Raw genomic sequence first — 17,374 nt, 5'->3', positions numbered from 1 at the left:
ATTAATAAAGACCAACTGTACTAGCTCTTTCACTTGTGGTCTCCACTAGTGGCGTTTGTTCGAAAATAAGGGCCCGATAAGATAGTTCGGTGCGAGGTGGCGTTGGTCCTGATTTCGGGTTCAGATTGCGTTGGAGTCAGAGATTAGAGTGATTGAATATTGGAACCGACGCCACCTGGCGTATAAAGAAGGATTAGCCACCTGCACGAGCACAGTTAGTGCAGGACCACCACGCTGAGTATGATACTGAGCAGTGGAAGTACTTGGGCCATTCTGGCCCTGGCCAGCGTGCTGGCACTGGCGCAGGCTTCTACGATTCGCGATGTGATTGCGTGGCGTGCCGGCAGCGGACCACAGCCCCTCGATATCTCCAAGCTCACCGCTGAAATCATCGTCAACGATGGGTACCTCGTCGAGGAGCACCAGGTGACGACGGCCGATGGCTACATCTTGACCATGTTCCGCCTGCCGGGTGGACCGGGCAATCCTCCACGCAACGGCAAGCACGTCGCTTTTGTCCAGCACGGTCTGCTCTGTTCGTCGGCCGATTGGGTTATTCTGGGGCCGGGCAAGGCTCTCGCGTACATGCTCGTCGACGCCGGGTACGACGTTTGGCTAGGTAACGCCCGTGGCAATACCAACTCCCGGCGACACATCTTCCACGATCCGGATGCGCGCAATACGGACTTCTGGGACTTTAGCTGGCACGAGATCGGATATTTCGATCTACCGGCCATGATCGACTACGCGCTAAGGCACACCGGACAAACGTCGCTGCAGTACGCCGGCCACTCGCAGGGTACCACCTCTTTCTTCATCATGACGTCACTGCGACCGGAGTACAATCAGCGTATCCGGTCGATGCATGCCCTTGCCCCGGTCGCCTTCATGAGCAACCTGCGGTCGCCGTTCGTCCGTGCGTTTGCCCCCTTCGTCGACTCGCTCGATGTAAGTCAAACCTGGGGATTAAGCAGGGTCGGGAGAATTGATACTTTAACGTACCATTTGCTTCGCGCCTTTACAGTGGGTTATGCGTATGTTGGGTGTGAACGAGTTCCTGCCCAGCAGTGACATGATGACGCTCGGCGGGCAGCTGCTCTGCCGCGACCAGGCCCTCTTCCAGGAGGTGTGCGCCAACGTGCTGTTCCTGATCGGCGGCTTCAATTCACCGCAGCTCAACCGCACCATGCTGCCGACCATCCTGGCTCACACTCCGGCGGGCGCCTCCGTCAACCAGCTGATCCACTACGCTCAAGGCTACAATTCGGGCAGCTTCCGCCAGTACGACTTCGGACTCACCCTCAACCTCATCCGCTACGGTTCCATCCGCCCACCGGACTATCCGCTGAACCGTGTGACCGCCCCGGTGGCGCTCCATTACGGTGACAACGACTGGCTGGCAGCGGTGGTCGATGTGCGTCAGCTGCATAACTCCATCAGCAACTCGATCGGTCTGTTCCGGGTGTCGGATCCCAACTGGAACCATCTCGACTTCACCTGGGCCATCGATGCTGACTCGCTGCTCTATCGGCGCGTCATCAGCTTCATGGATCGATACAACTGAAACGAAAGAGGCACGTGAAAGAACAGACACCGAAGGCGAAACACGACGAGCAACATCGAGGAATCGAGTCATGGTCTTTGTCTTGCGAATCCGAAACCCCGGCCTGGTTTTAATTAATGTCCCCCCCAAACCGCAAACCGAAGATGTCTCCACCAGTCGCTCGTCGCCATGGAACACGCATACAAGCAGACAGTCGGCACGACTATGTACCCTGGCCGCAGCTATCACATTGAGGGGCCCTTCTTGAGCCGTTGCGCGTCGTTGTACATAACCGATTTTCCCCCTTTTACTCTGCGGACAGCGGACTCGAGTAAGCATCATCTTATCGGATCAGCGGTGAACGCGACGCACGGTGGCATACTCGAGAACTGACTGGGCGGGCGGATGGGGAATTGTGTCTTCCGAGACTTCGGGGTACCTTGCCCTGCTGTCTCTCTAGGACTTCTTTCGTTCTCTGGCAACCGGGTTGGGTCTCTATGTACTCGCAGCCCGAACCATGCGACCTGCTCCTCTTGGTGAATCTGCGCTCCGGGTGAAATCTTGACTTAATGAGTAACGCACTAACACACACACCGGGCTGGGAAGATTTCTTGGCCCTAACACTTGCACAGTCTTAACGCGGTACGCTTCAGGGCGTGCCGATAACTAATTAGAAGCAGAATAATTAATCCGTCTTGATGGCGGCGCCAGGCTTGGTGCGTTGCATGCGAACTTTGGCGATAGAACCGGCAAGATTAAAAGTCACCCATCAACGGACATCTGCTGTTTGGGCTACTTGGGTTACACAGTAACGAGCAACAGTGGCTGTTGCGAACCTTTAATTACTAACGTTAGAATCAACATAGTACAAATTCGTTATTAATTAAGTGTTATTTCTAATTAATTAAATTTCTATATTAAGCTTATTTTCAACGTGCCTTATTATCATTGATTAAATTGTTGAGTAAAATCAAACAAAACGATCGACGCTTTCGACAGCAACCATTGGTTTATTTAGCAAACTTCGTAAAAACGGCCTACTGCTACGAGTCGGCCTTCAATTTCCCTAAAACAGCATGCATCAAACACGCGACTCGTGTCCGCTCCGTTTCCCTGGTCACTTTGATTGTCGCACGTTCGCGTGTGGTCGCATTGCCAAACGATGAGCCTGAAAATAATAGAAGTGAAAGTGATCAGTAAGTGGTTAATTTTACAACACGTGTTAAAGGCTATATTCCCTTGGATTGTAAAAATTCGGCAAAAAACTCGCTCTGGTCTATTGGCGAAAATTGATAGCCCCTGTGATATCACTGGTTGCGTGCCATAAAAAAAATATACGCGCTTCCTTAGCTCTCTCACTGTCCGTTGGTTCTTCTGGTTATGTACTCACCGGGCTCTTGGCTATTTGGCCCGGAACATCACCTACCACAGAGCATTAATTAATGCTCACAGTGCTCCTCGCTGGAGCGCCCCTCACTCGCAACCGTACGGTTCCGGGCACAACCGACATCAATGGGAAGGGGGAAAGTGCTACGCAGACGTACACTGAATGTCCCCTCCTTACACTCCCAGCGCATGAGAGCGCACCCCAGCCGGAGTAGGAGTGTTGCTTCGCGGAAACATCCCACGGGCAGAGTGCGCTCGCCCGGGCAACTCGCCGTAGTCTCACTCATTAAGCGTCCATTCGACCAGGCGCCCAGCACGGGCCAGTAGGTCAACGGGAAAATTGCGACCGAACCACGACTAATTGTACGGGGATCCGGGGCGGCGCCCGCGGGGTTTGTGCGGGGATGCTTCGGTACCGTTTCTAACAGCTAATAGGCGCCCGGCGCTATGTACCTCCCGTGCGCGGGGGCGGCCTTCGGGAAAATGCTCTCTACCTGCGAACGGTGACACACACAGCCTGGTGTACGGGTTTGTTTAGGTTTCTCGAACTGGGAAGCGCTACTATGTAAGATAACGGCCGTTCATTAGAGTGAACGGGACAGGGCGAGCGTGCAGACTAAAGCGGAAACAACGAGACTTAAGGCGCGTGTGCGTCGGCAGTCCTTTTAATTACTCGCCGCTTGTCTAGCTTCGATACCCTTCCAGTGTCCAGTTCCCGTAGCGAACCAAGCTACAAACACAGACGCAAGCACCACGTGCTCTCGCTTGCCTGTGTGTACGATTCCGCCGACTCTAGCGGGAAAAACTCGACACTCTGTGGAAAACGTGCTAAGTCGAGAAGAAAATGGGACAAAGTGTTGCCATTTGTAATTGTTTAGTAATCAATTAGGTAATGACTATCACGAGTTATGGCGACACTGCGACAAATTGTAGATAGAAATTGATTTTGGCTTATTATTTAAAAACAATTGCTCCAGCTGTTTTCAATAATTGCACTTTAGCGACAACTAATGGGTTCGGGAAGCAAAGGACACGCGGAAGGATAATCTAAACTGAAACACAATAACTAGGCCTCGTAAGTTGATAAAAGCAGTTCCACGGTTTTCCAATACCTTTTTGTGCGATTCAGAAATTAACTTTCCTATCGCAAATCGTACAATAACAAGCACTGTCTTAATATATGCATGCAAAATTGTAGTAAAAAATTTAAATATAAACAATAAGACTACAAGATTGCAAAACGAAGGATCAAAATGTAGCATTTTTGCCATTTGTTGTTAGAAGTTATTGACCACGTTTGAAATCTGATGACTTCTTTTTCGTTTTAAATCTGGCGGTTCCGTCCGAAAATCGGTAAGGAAGAAAAAACCGAGTTCGCCAACAGTAGTTCTGTCGATATGAACATATAGCGACATATCGGTTTGAACAATCTTTTCCATTTCCGTTTCCATGGTTTCATGTTCCGTGAATTAAGACACAACAATCAAATTTTAAGCCAGGCTGAAGTCGGTAACCGGTAGCTTCAATTAATTATCAGTCACTATTAAAGCTCCGCAAATATCCTCTTCATGCTGAACGTGCTTAAATTCTTCCACTTTACTCATTGACCGACACAAAATGATGATACGTTTGTGATCATCATTAAATGTAAATAACAAAATAAAAATAAAATTTGGTGTGTCTTTAGTGTTGCTGAAAAATTGCATTTCTGCTGGACTATTATGGAAAATGATTGTAAAATGTATACTACACATAAGAAATATATTTGTTTGCGTACGTTCATTTTCCAGGAATGGCCAATAGTTTGAAAACATAACAATAACATAATATTCAGTAACATTTCCTACCTTCTTATGCCGCAGGAGTAGTGGTAGGGACTGTCGTCGTTGGTTCCTCACTCACGGTTGTGGGTAGTTCACTAGTGATCGTGATCGTAACTGGTTCCTCCTGTGGCACATTGGTGGTAGCTTCTGACGGGTGCTTCGGTTGTAGGACCAGAACCTTCATACGATCCGTGGCCAACTTACTCTTTCCATTGTACTGATGTGTTTGGTTCTCGTGAAACGGAGCAAAGTCGAACGTATCCAATTGTTTGCAGTCGACGTCAGGGTTTGCCTTTGCATCCGATTTCTTCATCAGATAGACCGGCGAATGTGCGATGTGATCCGAGTTGCGACAAATGATGCTGGCCAGCTTTGTATCATAGATTTGCCGGAGTTGTTCTGGAAGAGAGAAGCGGATAAAATTAGTCCGGTGGGTTAGTAAGGCTAGAACTATGCCGTACCTCCGGTAAACCGTTGTGGACCCTGTCGACGCTCGTACCAGAACGAGTCGCCCTGCTTAAGGCGTAGAAACTGGTCGCCAAGCAGACAGGCGAGCAGTGGACCCACGATGCCATCCTTTATAGGTGGCTCACTCAGGGCACCGGAGTAAACGTCCACGTTTGCCGGTTCTCGGTAGATTGTCTTCATCTGCCGGAATGACGATGGCTCGGTGATGCGTTCCAGATCGTCCCAGGTATCCACCGGCGTTAGATGGCAATGTCGTCGCCAGTGCAGGTACCCCGGTAAGCCGTGGTCTCGGCCCCGCTGAATGTTGAGCGACACCAGGTCCAACCCGCACGGATGATTGTGTAGCAAACGCTCGTCGGCCTTCTCGAACAGGCGCTCGGTGAGTTCGGTAGAAAAAAGCTGATCGTACTTGGCCAGTGCGGTACTCATGGCACCACCCAGTGCATCGTCTAACCCTGTCGCCGCGTACAGCGAGTACGGATTGAACAGCATTTTGTGCAGCTCGATGCCCGAACTGGAGCCCACCGGATTGCGCGTTCTCTTCATCAATCCTGGTAGCAGGGTGTGCGCAAAGCGGAAGGCTGCCCCGGCGAACACGTTCGCTACAGACGGATCGACTGACGCGTTGTACGTGTCATCACGACTTTCCGAATCCGGAAGAATGCCCATTCTGCTGGCCGTTTCGTTGCCGAAAATCACCGGCAAGAACTCGCTGTATGTAATGTGCTGCATCTGGGCCGCCAAAATGCGTCTCGCTTCCTGGAACAACCGTTCATCGTCCCAGTCGGGGTTAACCTTGGCCAACCCGTCGGCGAGGCTGTTGTGATGCCGGGCCCAGATCAGATGCATCGACGTGAGATGGAGGTTCTCGTTCGAACGGCTGTCACCCGACTCGAAGCAATACTTGCCAGCGGCATTCATCTTTTCCTCATTGCAACCATCCTCCGGATCGGTGGACACGGGCAACAAATCTCGCCCATCCGGGGTGCGCAGCATTCGGAGACGGCCTCCCTCACCGGAGCGAAGCGACTTCATGCGCTCTAAGTCCGACCCATACACGACAGAACCGTCGATGAAGGCTGTTGCCTGGTTGAGCTGCTCGCGCGGTCCAAAACTGCCAGTCGGTGCCGGCACCGAACGCACAAAGTTCATGCATGTCACGTTGTACTGGTGAAAGTATGGATCACCTGGTCCAATCGGAACGGGAAAACACTCCGGATGCTGTGGTTGCCCAGGGTCACAGCATTCGATCGGCTTCCCGTTGACGCCCTGGTTCAGCGCTGTCGAGGTGATGTCGTGATCAAGGAACTGACCCCAGACGGCGAGCATCACGGAAAAGGACGGATCATTGTGGTAGGATGGGCGATGAATGTCTAGCGAAACGTGCCGTGCACTGGGCAGCTCAGCACCATCGCGGGCAACTCGTGGGGCCGAGATTCCATCAGCGTAGTCCGGGTTTAGCTGACGACGGAACGGTATCATGGCGACACCGTACTCATACGGGTGTTCCTTGTTGTTACACGTCCCGTTGGCGCTCCGGTACCGGGAGTTAAAGTCACATTGTGGCTTGTAATGCACCCGTGGCACGTTGATCGCTGGACCACGTCCTACGCATCCTTTGCGGCGTAAATCAACCCTCTTTACCAGTGCCTTCGTGGCCCGATCTTCAACGAATCCCAGCTTGGCCGCCATTCGAGCAGCCACCGTAGCACCAATGGATTTCTGATGCCGAAACGAAGGAGACTTCACCGGTGGCGAGGAGAGGGTCTCTTCCAATAGTTCCTTGTCTCCGAGCGCTTTTTCACCTTCGGCAATGGCGGCCATTTTGTCGTCATCACTGACGTCCATTCCGTTCCACTCGGGTGTCGGCTCGTCTAGGGTAAGAGGACGTTGAATAGCTAGTTGAAAAGTTTTTCGGGCGTCATCCCCACACGACAACTTACCGACCAGTGGAAAGCTGATGAGATTCAAAAGCTCCGGAAAATCCGCGGCCGTGGTGTTTCCTTCATCGAACGGCGGTTTCGTTGCATCGCCGAAAATGATATAACTGATGCTGATCACGACTGCAAGCACAAATGCACCACTAGGGAGAAAACCGAGCGATTCGTTATTCTGCTGATGGCCACAAGTCGAATCTTTTCCGTCCTTACAGTATTGCGGAACATATCCAACACTGGAACGTGCGGACCTGCCTTTCGCGTAAGGTTTCGTGATGGTCCTTCAGATGGTGCATTCCCGATGGTCCCGAAACGAACGGGGAGGGAGACGGGGCGACCGTTGTTAGCGGGGTTCTTTCATCGATCATGGCAATCTGTGACAAAAGTGGCAGAAATAAACACTTGATTTGTAAGGAGTCAATCACCAATGGAGCACCAGCACAGCAACTAACTTATTGTTAGAGAACGTAAACGCAGTACCCCGAGAGGAGGTGTGCCGACGGCCGCGATCGCAAAGAAACTAATTGAACTGGTCGCTATTACTTCTAATAAACCGGTTACTTTGGCATCTCCGAGGTGCCAACCCAGAAGCCCCCCAATGGCCGGTCATTCGATACGACGCATATTCCGGCCGGTGCTACGCCATTTTGCTATGTTCTTCACTCACATCCAGTCCGGTGTGACGATACCGAAAGTCGTCTCGTTTCCGCTCGGACATTCGGATGGCGCGCGCTCCTAAGGTTTCCCACACGAGTGGTCCGTCACTCGGTTGGCTTCAGTTAGGCACACCGAAGCATATGAAAGTTCTTAGAAAGAAAACTTTTAGCGGAACAGCATTTCTGAAAAAGGCTAAAGAAACACCATGTTCCACGTGCGTTAGCGTAGCAACGATTGTCTCTAGGTGACCGTCAAATATTTGAGACAGATTATCGCTATATCATATGAACCTATTACCTCTTTCGTATCATCGCCTTATTGTCCCAATGGAGCACTACTTGAGAGGTTTCATTTGAAGGCGAACTCAAAAAGAAGATATGATGCAGGTGTTTGCTTGGAACCAAAAACGAATCGTAACCGACACAACGTCTTGGTTTTTGAAAGTCGTTCAAACTAGTGGCTGCGTGCTTGGCTGCGGCTGCGTGGCTGCGTGCTTGGCTTGGCCATGGGTGACGTTTCCAGCCGAAATGAGAACGAAATGCGAAAACGTTCTCAAATTGTAAATTTGATAATTTGTTTGAAAAATTTGAAAAAAATTGAAAAAAAAAATTTGGGTTCTGCGGGAAATTTGGGAAGTTTTTTTCTTCATCAAATCATCACTTCTTCGATTCTTCATTTTTCGATTTTCGATCGATTTTTCTTCATTTTTCATCACATTATGATTAAATCATCAAATTGTTTTTATCTCATATTTTTATACATATTTATATTAAATATTTACATATATTTACATATTTTTACATTTTATGTACATATTGTATTATACATTTTCTACATTATTTTTTTCATTTTTACGGTCGGACGGGCGACGGAAATTTACGGCAGATTTTAAATTTTTTAGGAACTGCTTCTTAGAATAATTTTCATCCCATTCCAAAACCATCGTTTGATGGACCGCGTTTAATGCGTGTGGGTAAGCCGACATTTTTAACCATTTGGTTTTTGTCGGCTTCTCCCACACACAAGATATAATGAAATTTGTATGGAAAAAACCATGCACCGCGGACCGAAACATCGTGTCCCCGGTTTGATGATTTCGGTACGCTTTACGTACTCGCGGGATAGATGACCTTTGCAGAAAACATCTTAGGCGCCGTACCGTGCCGTCTAAATTTTTCTTCGAAAAGTCATCTAATAACATGAGGGACTCTATATTATTGATCGGCATTTGCAGCACGTCCTCAATTTCTGGAATGGAAAGAAAAGAAGTTGTTGCCGCGTGTCCGAACGCTTGTCCTTCGTCCGCGGATGCCGCTAGGTGCGTTGGCAGGTGGGGCAGCGGATGGGAGTGATTGTTGGCCATCTTTAGGCCACTCACGTCGTGCGGATGGGGGGTCGATGGTGGAGTCGGACCCGTGAGAGGCGGTTGGTTCTGCTGCTGTTGCTGCTGGTTGGTAACTGTGCGACCGCCGGACGGACCGCCACCACCCATTTGCATCTGAATTTGGTCGTGCGTCGGCAGATGAGGCTGTGGTGGAGGTGGTGCCATCGTGGCACGTGGCGTTGGTGGCACACCGTGGTCCGAAGGCTGTTGTTGTTGCTGCTCCGGTGGCGGATAGTCGGGATATTCCGAGTCAAGCTCTGAGTATTCAATAATAATATCCATATCATTAATATTGTAAAGCTCTGGAACTGGAATATTCCGAGCTGACTGCGGCGCCCCGGTGGAAGCGGAGTTCGTGGACACACTTCCGGACCCGGACGAGGAGGACGCCGACGAGGACGCGATCGGCGTGTCCAGATTGATGATGGGGATGGCGGCCGGTTCTCCACCGTGACCCACCGTCTTAATCTAATACAAAGAGAATACATAATCGTTAAAAAAAATTTATCTTATAATAAAAAAAACAATTACATTACCTGTGTTCTTTTGGTTTCACGTGTTTCTGTAGGATTTTTGTTTTGTGTTTTGTGCCTCTGCCTTTTGTTTAGCTTTTTGATTGCTTTTTTTGTTGTTCTAGGATTTTTTATAATAAAGAGTAACTTTTTTAGAGTTTCAACAGTTAATTTTTCTTTTTTTACGAGTTGCAACCCTTTCATTGTAACAAACTGTCTTCGGCAAGCTGCCATTGACACTCCCATTCCGTTTTTAATATTTTCCCAAGCTGCTTTAAAATCTCTTCTTTTTAGGATATATGCAGTGTTGTCTAGTGCTATTGGGTTCGCCAATAGCAATTCTATTAATTTAATACACTTAGGGTTAAGAGTTCTCATTTTATATGTTGCTGGATGCGGTTGGGACTGGGAGGGAGGGGAGGGAGGATTGTCTAGCTCTCGTTGCGCTCACGCCTGTCGCGCACGTTGCGACGCTCGGTGCGCGATTGCCGTTTTGCGCGTTTGCTGATGCGACACGTGCGTTTGCCGAAGGACACGCCACTTTGGGCCGGATCAGACAAAAAACATTCGTAAACGTGCGAAATTACTCACTTGTTGTAATTATTGAACGATAATTATCGTGAAAATGGTTAATGACTTCGCGGGCGACAAGAAAGAACATGTCGTGACGGAAAGCAACGGACTAATTCCAAGCAACTGTCACTCGGCAGTGCTGCCGGGCAGTCTGGTTTACGTTAAAAATAAAAAAACGACAGAGACGGGAAAAAACAAACGACAGAATGAAACAAGAAAAAATAAAAACCTGAAGCAACTTGGTACAGCAAACATTTCTGTAAGGCGGTAAGACATTTCTGTATCGCTTTTTATACGACACGGTCATTTCTTTTACAAAGATTTGACAAAAAAGTGGAGCGTGGGAGGACTTAGGCACTAGAATGTATGTTTAAGTGTCCTTAAACATGTTTTATCATTGTTATCATGTTACATTTCAAACATTATTGTTGGAAAAAAATTGGCACCAAAGCTTTTCTGTTTTTTAGATTTTGTTGCTTTACTGTGGGGCCCCACTATGCGAAACATAACAAGTTTGAAGTTAACGATTAATGCCAAAACTGTTACGCTGCTGTCAAAAATGTTATGGCTCGGCTGAGGCGTAACAACGAGCGTAACAACGAGCGTAACTACTTTTTGCATACGATTTGCTTACAAACAGAGGATAATTTAAGTTCTTATTTGCCGGTATAGCAACAAAATATTCAGAAATATTCAGAAATCAATTTATTTCTCTTCTATTTCTATTTTCTCGGACCAAAAACACGAACAACATTTCGTTTCACATTTCGTTTTTAAATTTTTGCTGCCACACGAAGCGTAACAAGTTTGGCATTAATAATTAATGTTACTGCGGGGACACACGATGCGTAACGTAACAAGTTTGACGTTAACGATTAATGCCAAACTGTTTACGCCTCGGCCAAAACATATACGTTATGGCAGTTATGGCAGTTGTTACGGCAGTTGTGGCTCCGCAGTTACCAGCAAATAAAAACTTATATTATTTTCCCACTTGTTGGCAACCTTGGTGCTAACGTCAAAACTTGTCAAAAGGTAGAAACGTCAGAACGAAAATCTGCAAGTGGAGGGAAAGCACGATTTTACGTTTTTCCCTTGTGTGTTGTTCTATTGTGATCGTGATTTTTCCAACCGTTCTTACGGAACGTAAAGGGATTTTCAGTGTTGGGGTTTTCAGCGTCAGCGGCAGCAGGTATTTCAAATTGTTTCTCACCTTGCACCACCACCACCACCACACCACCTTGCAGCATGTCGGCAAAGCGACGCGGGACGGCAAATAATGGCCAGCCGGGTCCCTCCAGTTCCAGGCGGCCACTCCAGTTCCAGGCGGGTTATAACGACTATCACAGCGACAGCGACTGTGAGGAGTTGAATGCCCTTCCCCTTCCCGCTACCGCTTTTGACTATGAATGGTTGGTTGACCTTTATAGTCAAATAGAGGAGGTATGCGAACGAAGCCCGATGCAAAGCCCATCGGCAACTTTTGCCCAAATGATTTGCGTTCTGGAGCAAATGATACCGGGCTTGCCGAGGGACCCACGGGCCGTGCTGAAGATGCCGTGGAACATCACGCTTCAGGATGTCACTGGCCTTCCTATGCCAGCGAGCTTCTGGCAGCGTGATGTGAGTAAGTACACCTCCAAAACTTTATTATCATTAATAACTAACTATATTATATAATAACTATATTATAATGTAACACTATTTAATTACAGAAGAGGCAATAGCACGGCAGACAGCACGACCGTCAACCGTGTTGGATTTGTTTGTGGATGGGGCACCCTTCAAGCAGTTGAGCAACCCAAAGATGCTATCTTGGGTTGTGCCTGGAAGGGTGCGGGATATGGATACCGGGCCACCGGGCAAACCGTTCGGTCTGACGGTATTTTGCGGCAGCCGAGCGCCAACTGCGCAGATGTTGCTTGGTCCGCTCTGCCAGCAGTTGGAGCCCATGACGCACGTCACACCCAGGGCAGTCCTTTCTGACGCCGAGGGACGTGCGCGTGCTAAAGGTAGGTTTCTTAGCGTCGTACATCTATTTAAATTTAAATTAATTTATTGTTTTTTTAATAATTACAGAGACGAAACATAATGCAGGTTATTATTCGTGCCACTACTGCACCATCCCGGGGGTAAAAGTTAACGATGCTGTTAACTTCTACAGCGAACACTCTTACCCCGCGAGAACCCACGCTGAATTTGTGGGTCACCAGTACGACGGCACACATCGTACTGGTGTTCGCACGCAAATGACGCCATTAGCGCTTTTGCGAATTGACATCGTTAAGGACGTGATTGTCGGTGACGACCGTCATTTACTGAACGGTGTTGTTGAAAATTTTTTCACCATTTTTACCTCAAATGCCCGAATGACCGTAGGTGACTTCAACAAGTTGGCGAATCTATTGTGCAATGTCCACTTTCCGCATGAAAGGAAAGGCGGTCAATTCGGGAGGACCATTGGCCTTTGGACCCCGTCCATGTGGGGATATCTATTGGACGTGGGACGTGGAGGAAGGGGTAGGATGGAGAACCAAGTAGGGTTTTAGTGGGTAGGACCTCGGCAGGGAGGTGAGTCCCACACGGCGTGCGTAAATACATTCCCCTGCTTGCAAAATACAAAAAAAAGGGGGCTGGTAGAAACCGTTTGCGGCTCGAACGCTAATAAAACCACAACTCCCATTATTAATTATTCTACAGTACATTAACACATTCTACAGTACATTACAGTACAATCACAAACCAATTCAACAATATCGCCAGAAGGAAGGTGAGAGCAGTTAGATCTGGTTAACGCAACGCTTAACGAGAAAGGCTGTGTGTTGTTCACGCGCGAAACGGAATTCTCGCATGCCCAGACCCCCGAAAGCCTTTAATGACAGTTAATTGTCAATTTTGTCACATTGCACCATGGATCGGTCGTTTTCTGCTCACATGGGTACGGCGGCAATGAAAAACAGTTCCGTCTCCAGATCGCGCCAGTCGCTCGGTGGTTCCCTGTTCTCTGGCGGTGGTCGATCGAACAACACCAGCACCTTTGCCCGCCAGGGCTCTGGGTAATACAAATTGATACGATTCCCAATCGTGTGCCTTGCCTAAAATCTATCTTGCACTCTTTCAGTCGTTACAGTATGTCGTCCCGCTCCAATGTGTCCACTCTACGTGTCGTGGCAAAGTCCGAGTACAACTTGCTCGAATCGTATGGCTTGCCGTTGCCAGTGCAAGTGACGGAAGTGTTAACTTTCAACGAAAAAACGGTTCACCTGTCGGTTAACTACAACGCGAATGGCTGGGCCTGGCTGGTGCAGGGTCGCCGGTTGTTTGTGTGGCAGTACCGGGACCAAAGTCACGGCCAGAAAGCGGTCGGCGGTGGTTTCGCTAGTAGCGACCATTTCCCAACACCGCGACGGCAGTACGCGAGTCAGTGCCGACAGTTAACACTACCGCACTGCGACATCGGACACAAGGCGACACTGGTTACGGTGTTCGTGAATGACGGTCACCAGATGGCGTCTTGTTTGGCGGTTTCGCCGGCTGGTGATGTGCGTTACTGGCAATCGATTGCCCACGATGGGTCGTCGATCGACGAGTGCAACATTCTGGAGGGCCAAGAGTTCGAGCAGCTGATCGGTCTCGGAGGGCAAGAGTTTGTGCTCGCCACAACCACCTGCAGCTTGGTGCGACTGAATGTGCATCTTCAGAACGGCCGGTACACGATCGTGCCACGCCTAGTGAAATCTCCGTCCGGCTTTTTGGGTGGGATCGGAAAGCGATTTTCTTCGATTTTCATCGGTATGCACAACACCCAGGATCGGGAAAACGTAAGTAAGCCATACTACGCAAAACACCCCATTGTTCATTGAGTAACCGTTATGACACGTGCTTTGCGTTCATTTTTAGAAATTGGTTAAAATCAGTTGCGAGAAAATTTCGAATAGCGAGTGGCACGTGACGGTGCTTGCAGATCGTTGGATACAACGGTGGGCTTTGCAGCCGCACAGTGCGTTTGAGCGGTTTCTTGCCGAGGACGCCGATATAATGAAAAAGATGCGCGATTTCTATCATCAAAAGCTGTGGAGTGGCCGGGATGTGTCGGAGGTTGAACTGTGGGCGCTCGACATGCAGCCCACCGATCGGGGTGTTGTTATTCTCTCTGCCGCCGTCAACCAGCTACGGTCCCAGCACGTCCACTACGCTCTGATGACGATCATCTTCGAGGCGGATGCTACATTCACGCTCAAGGAGACGACCATCTTGCGCTACCAGGGCTTCTACAGTGCTGAGCGCCTGGCGGAGCTTATCGACTTTAGGTTTATTTCCAACCGGAGCATTGCGTACGTGTACAATGGGCGATGCATTTTTCCGGTGGCACTGACTGGTTCAGCTTCGCCCACTGCCGGCGAGAGCGCGTCGGAGGAGGTAGAAAAGATCGAATTTCATGCACGCGAAGATACGATTCTGATTGGCAACTGCTTCCAAAACACGCCGCTCTTTTTCACACGGCTCAACGGTATGCTGGTAGTGACACCGTCCGATTTCGACCCAAGCGATATGTTCAACACTTCCATCGCTTCGGACGTGTTCACTCCGAACGTTTCGCTGGCGGCCGATTCGACCGTTTTGCTACAGCAATCGATGATGTTTGCACCGGCCACCACTAACGCGGGCAATCTAGTACTGTTTGAGCTGGATCCGGACGAGCTGGTGGCATCAGCCGACAAACAGCAAGATCCGGTCCACCAGCTAAAGGCAGCCTTCATTTATCACATTAAGCGCAACACTGGGGCAGCGGATGAGCTAATCGGATCTCTGCTAGAATCGTTCGATCAGCAAGACTTGAGCGTCGATGGTGTGCTCGATCGCGTCGTGCTGAAGATAGCGATCGACCTGGCCGACGATACACCGGCGGCCGATCCACGGTGGGAGGTTACCAATCGCTACGCCCTCGGATCATCTACCTCAATGCAGATCATACAACAGCTGCGCGAGAAAAATGTTGCGTTCGTGCAGTTTATTGAGTTTTTGCACAACCGGGGTCTTTGGGAGCGTCTTAGTGCGGTGAGCCGTTCGGACGCCACTTCAGGTGGTGTTCGTCCCACTGCCCTCTGCTTGGCGGATGTTGGCGAAAAGATTGTGGCCGCTATCGGTCTCAAGTGTCTGCACAACAGTCACACTCGGCTGATCGATGAAGCGATAGCACTCACACTGCGGCAAACCAATCGCACTGTCCCATTTCCGAACCTGACGCCACAGGATGTGTTCTACGCCCAAACGAGCCGTTTGGAAGAATTGTTCCAGGTGCTCAGCGAGCTGGTCGATGAATATGTTCGCCAGGAGCTAAGTTCCGTGCAAGTCCAGACGGCTCTGGTTGAAGTGAACACGATCGTGCTATCCGTCCTGCAGGAGGTTCTGAAGTATCGTGAGGGGAAAACCGAACAATTTATAGCCCGCGAAGAATTTCGTGACCGTTATGAGTATGTACCATGGACGGCTGCCTCGGGAAAGATGGGTTTACGCGACGTTTTGCTACGCATGATCGCAACTACTATACGCCACGGCATCAAAGGGACAGCGGAACCAGAGTTTCGTGTCAAACACTTCAAACATCTGACGGACCTGGTTGACTACGTGCTGGATGGTCGCAAAAATTACCTGGAGAGTGTGCGAGACGAAGAGAAGTATGCCGTTCTGCGCCAGCAGTACGAATCGCAGCGAAGCGATCTTATTTATCCACTGGGTAAGGACGACAAAAATTCAGGAAACTACTGAGCCGGAGAATGGAGCAAGAGTATGTTTAAAAGTGGTATCTTTTTCCTTCATATTCATTCCAAACAGTGGAGGAAGAACAGTACGAATTGGCCGCCAAACTGGCGGAAAAGTACCTCGACTTTCAGACTTTGGTAGAAATTTGCGACAAAACTAACAACCAAGAGCGGTTGGAAGAGTACATCGAACGCTACCAGGAGCACGACTTTTCGCAGTTTGCCATCAGTTGGCACATGCGGGAGAACAAACAGGGGGACATACTGCACCGCTTCAAGAATAACCAGGCCGCTCTTGCCCGCTTCCTGGTCGACCACCCCTCGATGGCATGGATTCAGCTGGTGTTCAATGGCGAGCTCGCGCAAGCCGGGCAAGTGCTGTTCGATTTGGGACAACGTGAACGCGAATTACTGGCCAGAAAGCGCATCATGCTCTGCCTGGCCAAACTGTGTTTGCTGGCGGCCGAAGGTGAAAGGTATCAGGCACAGCTGGATAACATCAATTCTGAACTGGAGCTGATTGAAGTTCAGGAAAACATACCCCCTGAAGTGCTTGACATTTACGGTTATGACACCAAGCACGTGAAGGTTCTTACGCCGGAGGAAATGGTTGATGTAAGTGGATCGAAATGAATTTTTAATTATTTTTGGGATGTATTTCATTTGCCTTCTTCTGTTCCGTTAACGCAGCTCTTCATCGCCGACGAATACAGTAAAGCGAGTGAAAAGGAATTCCGGTTCGCGCTTTCATTGCTCAACTTTGTCGAGGAGCCGATGGAGGTACGACAGAAAATCTGGTGCGCAGCTATTCAGCGTGACTCGTGGGAAGAATACAACCAAAACACACCCCTTGACACAATGCAGACGATGCTGTTTTTCAAACTGATTGATCTGTGCTACATCATGGACGGCGAGCTTGAAAACTTCCTACCACCACTGGAAAGCTTCCTGAATGCCCCCGAGCTGGGTGATTTGACAAAGAGCAAATCTTTCCAATACCTCTTGAAACTCGGCTACGAGCATATCACCGAATCTTATCGGAAACAGTAGCGTTTGATGTCAGCAAAGAAAAATGTGGAAAACTGGTGTTCGGCCATATCGGCCAAGATACATATTTAGTTTAAGGCCCTACTACAATTGGTGGAAAATAAATCATCTCGGTCTCAATCTCGGTGCGAAAGCTGTTTTACTCATCTCGAATCTTTAATTGATCAGTTCAAAATAAATTTATCTTACGTAAATTGTCTTGTGTTTCCTAAATGAAGCAAAGAAAATTCCGTGTAGATGTAAGCATGGCAATATGCTAAAAGAGCAACGGTCCTATTAAAA

The 17,374-nt window shown here is 49.1% G+C and overlaps 5 protein-coding genes across 8 annotated transcripts; 3 read left to right on the top strand and 2 right to left on the bottom strand.

The window, feature by feature from the left end:
* Nucleotides 1-240: 240 nt before the first annotated feature.
* On the top strand, nt 241-1,564 carry LOC131208456 (lipase 3-like). Its single transcript, XM_058201215.1, has 2 exons — nt 241-948; nt 1,025-1,564. The coding sequence occupies exons 1-2, from the start codon at nt 241-243 to the stop codon at nt 1,562-1,564; spliced, it is 1,248 nt and encodes a 415-aa protein (XP_058057198.1).
* Nucleotides 1,565-2,552: 988 nt separating this feature from the next.
* On the bottom strand, nt 2,553-7,664 carry LOC131208446 (chorion peroxidase). 3 transcript variants are annotated; one of them, XM_058201200.1, is made up of 6 exons: nt 7,610-7,664; nt 7,371-7,531; nt 7,164-7,303; nt 5,214-7,094; nt 4,777-5,151; nt 2,553-2,711 (listed from the first exon to the last, which is right to left on the bottom strand). In XM_058201200.1, the coding sequence occupies exons 2-5, from the start codon at nt 7,523-7,525 to the stop codon at nt 4,781-4,783; spliced, it is 2,547 nt and encodes an 848-aa protein (XP_058057183.1). In that variant the 5' UTR covers nt 7,526-7,531; nt 7,610-7,664; the 3' UTR covers nt 2,553-2,711; nt 4,777-4,780. The 3 variants fall into 3 exon arrangements, with proteins under 3 accessions (XP_058057183.1, XP_058057185.1, XP_058057184.1); XM_058201202.1 differs by lacking the exon at nt 7,610-7,664 and having other exon boundaries at nt 7,371-7,537; XM_058201201.1 differs by lacking the exons at nt 7,371-7,531; nt 7,610-7,664 and having other exon boundaries at nt 7,168-7,213.
* A 1,391-nt stretch (nt 7,665-9,055) lies between these two features.
* Nucleotides 9,056-9,931, bottom strand: LOC131207562 (atrophin-1-like). The gene is made up of 3 exons (XM_058200180.1): nt 9,735-9,931; nt 9,104-9,666; nt 9,056-9,062 (listed from the first exon to the last, which is right to left on the bottom strand). Exons 1-3 carry the CDS (start codon nt 9,912-9,914, stop codon nt 9,056-9,058), a joined length of 750 nt encoding a protein of 249 aa, XP_058056163.1. The 5' UTR covers nt 9,915-9,931.
* Nucleotides 9,932-11,333: 1,402 nt separating this feature from the next.
* Nucleotides 11,334-17,204, top strand: LOC131208444 (nuclear pore complex protein Nup133). 2 transcript variants are annotated; one of them, XM_058201198.1, is made up of 6 exons: nt 11,334-11,475; nt 13,004-13,339; nt 13,405-14,104; nt 14,184-16,020; nt 16,119-16,660; nt 16,736-17,204. In XM_058201198.1, exons 2-6 carry the CDS (start codon nt 13,194-13,196, stop codon nt 17,093-17,095), a joined length of 3,585 nt encoding a protein of 1,194 aa, XP_058057181.1. In that variant the 5' UTR covers nt 11,334-11,475; nt 13,004-13,193; the 3' UTR covers nt 17,096-17,204. The 2 variants fall into 2 exon arrangements, with proteins under 2 accessions (XP_058057181.1, XP_058057182.1); XM_058201199.1 differs by having other exon boundaries at nt 11,430-11,475; nt 13,244-13,339.
* Nucleotides 11,395-12,536, top strand: LOC131207561 (uncharacterized). Its single transcript, XM_058200179.1, has 3 exons — nt 11,395-11,910; nt 11,999-12,295; nt 12,448-12,536. Exons 1-3 carry the CDS (start codon nt 11,532-11,534, stop codon nt 12,534-12,536), a joined length of 765 nt encoding a protein of 254 aa, XP_058056162.1. The 5' UTR covers nt 11,395-11,531.
* Nucleotides 17,205-17,374: the final 170 nt, after the last annotated feature.

This window comes from Anopheles bellator, chromosome 2 (assembly GCF_943735745.2).
Source record: "Anopheles bellator chromosome 2, idAnoBellAS_SP24_06.2, whole genome shotgun sequence".
Lineage (NCBI taxonomy): Eukaryota > Metazoa > Arthropoda > Insecta > Diptera > Culicidae > Anopheles > Anopheles bellator.
Note: the sequence above shows the minus strand (reverse complement) of the source record. Positions and strands in the feature narration are given on the sequence as shown.

Excerpts from the sequence above, each read along its gene's own strand:
- LOC131208456 (XM_058201215.1), top strand. The coding sequence starts at position 241 with ATGATACTGAGCAGTGGAAGTACTTGGGCCATTCTGGCCCTGGCCAGC. Across the intron at positions 949-1,024 it reads CCTTCGTCGACTCGCTCGAT|TGGGTTATGCGTATGTTGGG; the intron begins GTAAGTCAAACC and ends GCGCCTTTACAG.
- LOC131208446 (XM_058201200.1), bottom strand. The coding sequence starts at position 7,525 with ATGATCGATGAAAGAACCCCGCTAACAACGGTCGCCCCGTCTCCCTCC. Across the intron at positions 7,095-7,163 it reads CATCAGCTTTCCACTGGTCG|ACGAGCCGACACCCGAGTGG; the intron begins GTAAGTTGTCGT and ends CTCTTACCCTAG. Across the intron at positions 5,152-5,213 it reads TCCACAACGGTTTACCGGAG|AACAACTCCGGCAAATCTAT; the intron begins GTACGGCATAGT and ends TCTCTCTTCCAG.
- LOC131207562 (XM_058200180.1), bottom strand. The coding sequence starts at position 9,914 with ATGAAAGGGTTGCAACTCGTAAAAAAAGAAAAATTAACTGTTGAAACT. Across the intron at positions 9,667-9,734 it reads GTGAAACCAAAAGAACACAG|ATTAAGACGGTGGGTCACGG; the intron begins GTAATGTAATTG and ends TCTTTGTATTAG.
- LOC131207561 (XM_058200179.1), top strand. The coding sequence starts at position 11,532 with ATGTCGGCAAAGCGACGCGGGACGGCAAATAATGGCCAGCCGGGTCCC. Across the intron at positions 11,911-11,998 it reads CTTCTGGCAGCGTGATGTGA|AAGAGGCAATAGCACGGCAG; the intron begins GTAAGTACACCT and ends ATTTAATTACAG. Across the intron at positions 12,296-12,447 it reads GGGACGTGCGCGTGCTAAAG|CGAACACTCTTACCCCGCGA; the intron begins GTAGGTTTCTTA and ends TAACTTCTACAG.
- LOC131208444 (XM_058201198.1), top strand. The coding sequence starts at position 13,194 with ATGGATCGGTCGTTTTCTGCTCACATGGGTACGGCGGCAATGAAAAAC. Across the intron at positions 13,340-13,404 it reads TTTGCCCGCCAGGGCTCTGG|TCGTTACAGTATGTCGTCCC; the intron begins GTAATACAAATT and ends GCACTCTTTCAG. Across the intron at positions 16,021-16,118 it reads CGATCTTATTTATCCACTGG|TGGAGGAAGAACAGTACGAA; the intron begins GTAAGGACGACA and ends CATTCCAAACAG.